Consider the following 10,235-nt stretch of genomic DNA (forward strand, 5'->3'; position numbering starts at 1 on the left):
GGGAGTCACTGAAAGTGGTTGAAAATCAGAGAACGTTCTCTCAGTGTAAAACACAACATGGCACTGAACGATTCAGCTTGGAAAGGGGTGGCGTTGCACTGGAGTCGATCAATTATACAGCAATTACAATTACACAGGTGTGCCCAGGATCAAATACAATTACATTGTGATTGCAACTAATTATAAATTACACAATGAAACTGTGCGACCATCCATTTTTGAACTCTCTAACACAATTCTTTCTCTTTTTTTTTCAGGCACCAGCGCCAAATGTGCGCTGAAAAGTCTCTTCGGTGTCTAAAGCCATAACCAAAACACAGAGCTCCCGACAGCTGGGCAACCCTTTATTCTTTTTGCATTTAAATTTGTATTTATGTTTTTGTTATTTATTTGTTTTATTTTTTTTTACACATCAGCCAATCAACCTGTTTACTCAACTTCGTTAACGGTGCTACATCAGCCAATCAACACTCTGTTTACTCTTGTTAGCCCCGCCTACTGAGTGCTGATTGGATGTCCTGAGAGGAGGGGGAAAGAAAGAAGCTGACTTTTTTTTTTTTTTTTTTCCCTCCCAAGAAAAAATATTTATTCAGGATTTTTTTTTTTTTTTTTGATACAATACTTTTTACTTGACTTTTTTTTGTTTGGTTTTTTTTTTAGTTATTTTTGTAATAAAATAAACTGAGAATTTAGATTAAAGCCTGGCTAAATAAATAAATAAATAAATAAATATATACCACATTGGCCTTCTGACTTCTTACATAAATAATAAAGTTTAAAAAAGAAAAGAAAAAATCATGAAAAACTTTTTCTAAAGCATTAAGAATACAAAACAAGAATTATAAAAAAATAAATAAAGGTTTGGAATGCTTAATATACGGGTTATAGCAAGAAATATTTTTGTCTTAGAAATTCTTGTATATGTGTTGTAAAATGGTGTCGTCTGCATTTATTATTATTATTATTATTATTTCTTTCTTTTTGTTAAATACATCTTGAATTGTAACAATACCCATACATACATTGTGTGGTTTTTTGTGATGCTAACCAGCTTATCATTTTACCTCCAGATTGTTTGATTTTTTTTTTTTTTTTTGTATTTTTGTGTTTTGAGAAATGTATAATTTTGGTTGTATTTATTGTCTTTTTTCCCTTCTATTTATTCAATTTCAATGGTTCTCCCTTTTTAGCGTTCTCAGCTATTTTAAATGTTTTTATTATTATTATGATTATTATTATTGGTAATAATAATAATACTCTAATATCCGGTTTCGTGGTGCTTTTTTCTCTCTATGTATAAATATTATATATATATAAGTTTTATTTCTCTGTCTATGGGTTAGTGCTGGGGAGGGCTGGGGGAGACAGTTTAATGGAATACTGTTCTTGTAAATTTGTTTTAAATATAAGAGAGAAATTGTGATTTATTTCTAATTTTTTAGGGGATTCTTTTTACTGAAAATTAAAACATTGATAAAAAAAAAAGACAAAACAGTGATGATATTGTTTGGAGAGATCTAAGAGGAAGTGTGGCCAAGGTGTTTTTTTACTTTTCGTTTGTTTATTCTGGTTTAATGTTTTTGTCCTCTTTTTTTGACACAATACACGCTAGTTTTTTGGGGATTTTATAAATGCACTGTTTTTAAAAGATTCACACACAGAGAAAGAAAAAAACTGAGCCAGGACCGTCTTAAATATTTTGTGAATTTTGTGTGAATTATTATTATTATTATTATTATTATTATTATTATTATTGTTATTAATAATAAAAGCTTTTGATAAACTTAAGACTGCTGTCGGTTTGTTGACTGTTATAAACCCAGAATCGTACTACGTTTATGAAAACTAATAGAAACCTCATACATTTAATAACTGTCCCTGTCAGTTTCTGTTATACTTCTAAACAGAAATAAACTGAAGTTACTTGCTGGGTAATAGAGCAGTTCAAAGCCCCAAGCTCAACTTGATACATCTAATGAAGAACAGTCTAAACGTCTGCTATTGAATGTATGAAGTTTCTTCTGGTACCTCTAAATGGAAATGAACACCAGTGACCTGCTAGGTAGTGGATCGCCTTAGAAGCCTTCAATCACAGCTGGGAATGCTGTCCCTTCCGAGGCTGGATACCAATCCCTGTGTGGCTCTACAAACACCGGGAAGGAGATGCCCTGGTAATTAAAAAAAAAAAAAAAAAAAAAAAAAAAAAAAAAACGGGACAGTCAATATTACAAAGCAGATCAGTTTTGCTACCAGCTTGATTAGCCCCAGCTCAGGTGTGTCTTACTAAACTAATAAAAGCCAGGAATGGATCAAACTGGCGGGCTAGTCATAAAAGCTATCATAAAGGTGTGTGTCTGTTTGTTAGGGGGCCTGCAAGTGTATGCTTGCCTAGGGCCTAGTGATGGGTTAATCCGGCCCTGTCCATCAATACTGTAAAACCATAAATATTTGCAAGCCTTTTATTATGCGTTTGCCACCAAGGAAAAAAATTTTGGCAGGAATATCAAATTCCACCACCAATACATTTGTACATTGCAACAGGTCGCTAACATTTCTGGAGCAAAATCGTGTTTCTGATATCTTGTTTGTGAATATTTATGGCTTTACAGTATATCAATCCTGGTCATTAACTTTGCCGGTAACTAATTCTGAATTCACAGCCATGGCAGAGGTGTATGTGTGATCTATATTGACATAGGATTAAAAAAAAAAAAAAAAAAAGGTTTACACATTCCCAAACAAATGCATGCTAAACGTACATACAGCCACAGAGAGCCAATCAGCTACTTAATTCATTTTTATTACTGCTTGTACGCGTTTCCTTACTTCTAACGGTCAAACCGATATTGGTTTGTCTTCGGCGCCGCAGAGCCATCCGAAAAAAACATGAGCCGTGCAAGTGGAAAAAAGTGTCCCTCCAGCCCCTTGATCAGTGCTTATCTCCGCAATGTGGAGCAAAACATGAAAACAAAAGCAGGGCTCCAGAGGCATTGTAATCACCCTCCTCCTCCTCCCTTCCTCCGACAAGCCTGGTGTATTTTTACATTTCCTGGACTAACGCTGTAGCAAGGACACTCCGACCAAAACATCTCCCCCCCCCCCCCACACGGAAATAAGACTCCCATTGCATAGCAGTGTGTCCATTCCTGGTTTTCTAGGAGTTTAATAAGACACACCTGAGCTTGTTTGCGATACACTGTGCTGGCTACTCAAGCTCGCAGTAAAACCGGGAATGGATGAAACTGCTATGCAGTCCCCATCCCTGAAATGCATTAAATTACTAAAAGAGGGAATGGGGGTGGGTTAAGACAAGTACCCCTGATTTACAAAAAGCTACACGTCGTTCATGACCAGAATCGCCAGGATGCTGTACATTTTCTGACAGGGCATTCGGGTTTATTCCATATTTAAACATTTCCATTCGTCAGAGGTTGTGGTGGGTTGTGATCCTAAGAAATCAGAACGCTGACTCTTAGCAAAGCAATTACCCTGGGGAAAAAAAACTCAGGATACTTCTTTTGCACCGATTCCTGCCCCGGTCGAGGTGACTCATTCTCTTGAAAAGGGGCTGGCAGCTGTCATTAGAGGCTATCAAAAGAAAAACAGACGAAAAACAGAACAAACAGGAGCTCTGCAATCTCACCGGTGCAGTTATCAACATCCTCTCTCCTTCCTTCCTCCTACCCTGCCTCCCTAACCCTGACCCCCTCTCTCTGCCTCTCTGCATCCCTCCCTCCCCGACTCACATGGATAGATCTCAGTTTAACACCCGCCACGCCACAACCCACAGCGTTTGGGCTCTAGTGCCTTCATCAGTGTACCGGTACAGTTCTCATGGTTCTATAAAGTACACAGAGCTACCAAAATATTTTAAGTCAATGTTACATGATAATATTATTACTGTAAATAAGTAGATCTGGCGTTTTCCTGCATAACAATAAAAGACGCAAAGGTTTTGATTAAAAAAAAAACCAAAAAAAAAACAAAACAAAAAACTTTAACCTCCCAAAGTATAGTTTTCAAAGCAGTCGTTAAGAAGAGCTATCAGAGAAGGGGGAGAATAGATGTCAAATCTCCCCTGACTCAGTCCCTCCCACCCCCCTCGCCTCTCTCTCTCCCTGCCTGGTTTATTAGTGAGCTCTTAGGAGTGTCCCCCCGCCCCGCATCCCCCCCCCGCAAAACACCCCTCCTCTCACTTTTTTTTTTTAACAAGGCAAAGGGCAAGGGAGGTGGGAAGGAAGGACTCACACCGAGAGAGAGAGAGAGAGAGAGAGAGAGAGAGAGAGAGAGAGAGAGAGAGAGAGAGAGAGAGAGAGAGAGAGAGAGAGAGAGAGAGAGAGAGAGAGAGAGAGAGAGAGAGAGAGAGAGAGAGAGAGAGAGAGAGAGAGAGAGAGAGAGAGAGAGAGAGAGAGAGAGGGAGGGAGAGGGGGACACAGTGTTCTAACTTCACAGAGGAAAGGAAACACCAGGAGCGGCTCTGTATTTTTCCTACAAAGTATCTTTGAACATAATTGAAATTATTTAAGAAAAAGGAATTACTTTTGTTTTATTTCTTATATAAAATTCCAGTATCTTACATCCTGGCTAAAAACTCAAGAGGTAATACTTTTTGCTCATCCTTCAACTTGGAGAAATAGTTGGCTACAAACAGCTACTTCAATCAAAACACTCCTAGGACGGTAAGTTTTAAATATATATATTTATTTACGTTATTTATTTATCAGGAGTAGGAGGCTGTGTGGTCCAGTGGTTAAAGAACAGGGCTTATAACCAGGAGATTCTTGGTTCAACTCCCAGCTCAGCCACTGACTTGCTGTGTGTGTCCCTGAGCAAGTCCCTTAACCTCCTTGTGCTCCGTCTTTCGGGTGAGACGTAGTTGTAAGTGACTCTGCAGCTGATGCATAGTTCACACACCCTGGTCTCTGTAAGTCGCCTTGGATAAAGGAGTCTGCTAAATAAACAAATAATAATATTCTGTGGGTACCGAGAATTCATCCATCATATGGTTAAAAGCATGAGTGCACCACTAGTTCCAGCGCTCCTGGCTACAGCTGATCTTTATATCTGACATGGGTCTCTTTGACAAAGCTTAGGAACCTTTCTAAACGTTTCACAGTTTAAACTCTAAACTAGAGGTGTGCTGATGCTGGTGTTTGGAATAAAGCCCTTCATTACCACACGGTTTTTGTTATTATTAATTAGTTATTTAGTAGATGCTTTTATCCAAAGTGGCTTACAGAGACTAAGGGCGTGAACTATGCTTCAACAACTGCTGCTCCTGCTGCAGAGTTGGAAGCCTATTTTCCTGACGTTTTTTTTAACCCTGCTTCCTGCTTGTATTCCACTCCCTCCAGAGATGCTGGAGTGTGCTGAGGAGCTGGGGGGAGTGGCAGCGGGGGATTCGGGCCCCCAGCCCGTCGCCGTGGTGTTGCAGCCCCCCTCGGCGGTGGTGGTCCCCCCTCCCTACAGTGCGGCCGAGGGGCCAGAGCCCCCCCTGGAGCTGCGCGGCTCACTGGACTGCTGGGCGTGCTCCGTGCTCATCACCGCTCAGAACCTGCTCATCGCCGTCATCAACGCCAGCCTGGCTGGCCTGGTATTCGGAGCCGTGCTTGCGCCCGCCAGCATCATGGTGACGTTCGGCTTCATCTGCCACTCCAAGGTAGGGCTGCATTCTTCTTAAACTTCAGCCTACCCGGCTAACATTATTTAGCAGATGCTTTAATATCCATGTATTATCACCTGTAATCAGCTACATTATCACTGGTCCCTCGCCTTTAATGGTGTGTTTAAAACCCACTAGCTTTACTAACATCACCACTGCTTCCTTAAAAGAGCTGCCACCCATCGCTTCAATAGCCACTTACAGTATGAATACCGGTTATTAGCTACAGTATCACTGGCCCTTTGTGTGTGGTTCCTTGTACCTGGTGTGCAGCAGGCTTGACAAAACCAATCATTACTATGATACTCTGTGGGGGAAGCAACTCCAGGGATGGAAATAAGACTCCTGTTGCAGAGCAGTTTGAGCCATTCCTGGTTTTACTCCTGGAATTAGTTTGGTTTTAGTTTAATCCCCGCCCCCCTCCACACACACACAGACACTGAGCTTGTTGTCTATACACTGGGGGCCAATCAGGCTGGTAGTAAAACCTTGAGTGGTTGAAACTGCTGTGCAGCAGGAGTCTTACTGCCATCCCTGCAGTGGTCATGAAGCTGTTTTCTTAAGAGAGAGTGAAGTACATGCCATATTTCAATAAACTCTGTATGCCTGGGTTGCACGAAGCGGTCCTCTGAAATCGGCGTGATCAGGTTAAATGTTACACAACTATATATATTCGCCTGGGAAAACATCTCAATCCATTAAGGCTGGCTCAACATTAAAGGCTTTACAATGTGAATAATAAAAGGGATGATGTTTCTAAGTTAACTTTCTAAAGATTAGCTCCCCCTGGCCCAATTTAATAAACTCTCAGTGAATTTAAATCCCCCCCCCCCCTTAATCCCAGGATTAAGAAGCAGGCGAACCCCAATGACCTTTATCAGTAAGGACTGTTTTTGCAGCTGCAGTGTCTCTGCTGCTGGGAGACTGTCTGTCACTGACACCCCCTCGCAGGGTGACAGAGAGATAAAGCGCTCACCCGGACACATTCCAAAGGGGGTGAACCCACGCTGGGGTCAGTCCCATGATTGTTTTTTTTTCTTCTTCTTTATTCTGGGTTTGTATTTTGGTTGGCAGCAGGGCTGGCCTGACTCATACTCGTAATCGACTTCATGAAGTTCCGATTTCTAAACAAGAAAGGCTGTCCTTCCCTCACCTTTACAACAGAGTGCCAATCAATGGCAATTAAGTTCCGCACAGAGTGTTTTAAAAGCTGATTGGAAGGAAATTTTCCTCTCATCCAGGGGTTTGGAAATAAGACTCCTTATACAGTTTCACCTACTATGAGCTTGATTAGCCACAGGTATCTCTGACAAAGCTAAGATGAGTCACTAGTTTACAATGGTTTGACTTTTTTTTTTTTAATATGCTTTACACAATGCTTACCTATGCTTTATAACACTTCGCTTTGGTTTTACTGTGGGAAACTTGTATAAGGGTTAGTTTACTCTGGTTTGTTTTTCAATATGCTTTACCACAGCTATCTGAGCTTTACAATGCTTCCCTATACTTCACTATACCTCTCTTTGCTTTACAATGCTTCCCTATGCTTTACCACACCTATCTGTGCTTTACAATGCTTCCCTATGCTTCACCATACCTCCCTGTGCTTTACAATGCTTCCCTATGCTTTACAATGCTTCCCTATGCTTTACCATACCTCTCTGTGCTTTACAATGCTTCCCTATGCTTCACCATACCTCCCTGTGCTTTACAATGCTTCCCTATACTTTACCAGACCTCTCTGTGCTTTACAATGCTTCCCTATGCTTTACCAGACCTCTCTGTGCTTTACAATGCTTCACTATGCTTCACCATACCTCCCTGTGCTTTACAATGCTTCCCTATGCTTTACCACACCTATCTGTGCTTTACAATGCTTCCCTATGCTTTACCACCTCTGTGGTTTACAATGCTTCCCTATGTTTCACCATGCTTTGGGAAACTTATAAGAGGTATTTCTGTTAAAAACAAATTTAATGTCCCACGATCGCTTTCACACGAAAATACCATTCTCTGATGGGCGGTTCCCTCCATCATTGAGCTGTGCATCAAAGAAAGAAAGAAACTAAAGGTTTTCGGGAAGTTTCCTCCCTCATTTGAGCCTGCTTGCCACTACCTCATCCTGTGAGCCACACGGACACACTCCGGTCTAACTGAGAGGATGATGAGTCACCTCCCCCTCCAAGCTAGTACCACACAGTACACAGGGCTGGTGTGCAGATTGATTGATGTCCACTCGGACTGTTTAAAAGGGCGCCTGACATTCCACACTCTATCTGGGCTGTGTCTCCCATCACCTCCTCGCATTCCAACACAGACACTCAGCACACACATACAGACACTGAGGGGGGTGGGCCAATTCAAAAACCGAGGCTGGTCTAAACACAGTTGTCCTTTACATCAAACTGCTATGCAACGGGAGTCTTATTTCCATGCATGCTGTCTGGTAGTAAGACGGAAAAGATTCTGATCATGGATCAGTTAATAGCCATCGGCTGGATGTCTGTGTCTGTGTCTGTGTGTTTGTGTCTCTCTCTCTCTCTCTCAATCTGCAAATACAAATTACTGAATCAATTCAAAAGGTTGCTCTGTCACAGCTATTATTTGAGTATAAACCCTCACCCCTAACCCCTAACTCCTAACCCTAAATCTTTTACCGCATTTATTGTACATAGTAAAGACTGGGAACAGATATTCCAGTTGAAAGAATGGACCTACACTGTCCGATAAGCCTATAACACAGTCCTTATCTCCTCCTGCCCAGGTCAAACCAGTGGGCGCTGCCCCCTACTGTTCGGAGCTGCTGAATGACAGCGGCTGCACGGCCCTCGTGGTGGTGGGGTTCCTGCTGGTCACCCCTCTGCTGGTGCTGGCTCTGGCTGCGTACTGCCGCATGGCGCGCCACCTGCAGGTGGGGTTGTGTTTCATCCCCTACAGCCGGGCGGTCTACAAGAACCTGCCCGCCACGCGCCACCACGGGCTGGGCTTCTGCTGCAGGCAGGTGGGGGGCAACAAGGGCAGTGGCAAGGTGTGGGTGTGAAGGGGGTGGGGGCGTCGGACAGGAGATAGTTCAGAGAGTCCACTGCTCTGGATTATAAATCACATATTAAAAAAAAATATCTGCCACAGTCTCCCACAATCAATATCCCCCTCCTCCCCCCCTTTCCAGGGATAGAAATAAGACTCTTGTTGCATAACAGCTTGATAAGCCATGATATATTTTTTAATAAATGTTCAAACATACTACTATTAACTTTAATCCAGGAATCAGCAGCACCAGGTAGTCATTTATTTTTTTTCTGAATCATTCTCAATTACAGCTTTGATTAATTAGTTAAAGGCTGATTGCAGTGAAACTGTTGATGGCATCTTTACCCTTCTAAAACTTTACCACAGTAAAACACAGCAAAGTGTAATGAAGTACAGTGAAAAGCATGGTAAAGCATAGGGAAGCATTGTAAAGCACAGAGAGGTATGGTAAAGCATAAGGAAGCATTGTAAAGCACAGAGAGGTGTAGTAAAGCATAGGGAAGCATTGTAAAGCACAGAGAGGTATGGTAAAGCATAGGGAAGCACTGTAAAACACAGAGTTATGGTAAAGCATAGGGAAGCACTGTAAAGCACATTATAAGACATGGCAAACCAGGGTAAACTATAGTAAATGCAGAGTATAACCATGGGAAAAGCATGGGGGCAAAACTTACCGAGGTAAACTTTTACAAGGGTAACAACAGTCTATGAAAATGTTTCAAGAATTTCAAAATGTATTTAACCAATGAAAATTTAATTGTAGTCTTTGACAATCTAAGCAGTTGCTTAATGTGTGCACTGAGTCCGCAACGTCCTACGGTGTATTTCCATTCTGAATCACTTCTGTGTACAGAACTAAAATCAATACGTCTTGTGTTCTCAGCAACAGTAATGCATATATATATATATATATATATATATATATATATATATATATATATATATATATATATATATATATATGATACAGGCAAGAAATGTTAAACTCCACAGATGCATTAAGTATAGGATGTATGTGAATATATGTTAATACACTTTTTTTTAACTCTCTATGTTAAAAATGTTTATATTCACCGTTTTGTATTTTTAATTTTTCTTAAAATAATAAAGAAAGCATTTCTAATGTGATACAAGTTTCTACCTGCACACTCTTAAACACACAAAGAATATTTAAATGAAAAAAAAAAAATATATATATATATATATATATATATATATAGACACACACACACACACACACACACACACACAAATATATGTCAACCTCGTAATGAGAGAGAGAGAGAGAGAGTGAGAGAGAGAGATAATAAATGAACATGCCACCAGCGTCGGAGTATTCCTATTCACAAACCGTAACAAAATAAGGGCCGTATTATGAAAGCTTCAGAATCAACTCCTACTGTTAGAATAGAAAAATATAATAATAATAATAATAATAATAATAATAATAATAATAATAATAATAATAATCATCATCATCATCCCGTACATTTTGTACAAAAACGACACACAAAAAAAACACTTAGGAAAGCATTTGAAGGGA

At 40.6% G+C, this 10,235-nt stretch overlaps 2 protein-coding genes across 6 annotated transcripts in view; both read left to right on the forward strand.

Moving 5' to 3' along the window:
- Positions 1-1,788, forward strand: part of LOC117404581 (lysine-specific demethylase 6B) — a 78,265-nt gene extending 76,477 nt beyond the window's left edge. For all 5 annotated transcript variants that reach the window (XM_059015509.1, XM_059015505.1, XM_059015506.1 and 2 more), the window contains one exon: positions 258-1,788. In XM_059015509.1, the coding sequence (XP_058871492.1) occupies positions 258-281 (24 nt within the window). In that variant the 3' untranslated portion in view covers positions 282-1,788. The remainder of the gene's footprint in view (positions 1-257) is intronic.
- Positions 1,789-4,259: 2,471 nt separating this feature from the next.
- LOC117404574 (transmembrane protein 88) lies at positions 4,260-9,808 on the forward strand. The gene is made up of 3 exons (XM_034007467.3): positions 4,260-4,679; positions 5,355-5,659; positions 8,427-9,808. The coding sequence occupies exons 2-3, from the start codon at positions 5,357-5,359 to the stop codon at positions 8,700-8,702; spliced, it is 579 nt and encodes a 192-aa protein (XP_033863358.3). The 5' UTR covers positions 4,260-4,679; positions 5,355-5,356; the 3' UTR covers positions 8,703-9,808.
- The last annotated feature ends 427 nt before the right edge of the window (positions 9,809-10,235 follow it).

The sequence above is a fragment of the Acipenser ruthenus genome, chromosome 50 (assembly GCF_902713425.1).
Source record: "Acipenser ruthenus chromosome 50, fAciRut3.2 maternal haplotype, whole genome shotgun sequence".
NCBI lineage: Eukaryota > Metazoa > Chordata > Actinopteri > Acipenseriformes > Acipenseridae > Acipenser > Acipenser ruthenus.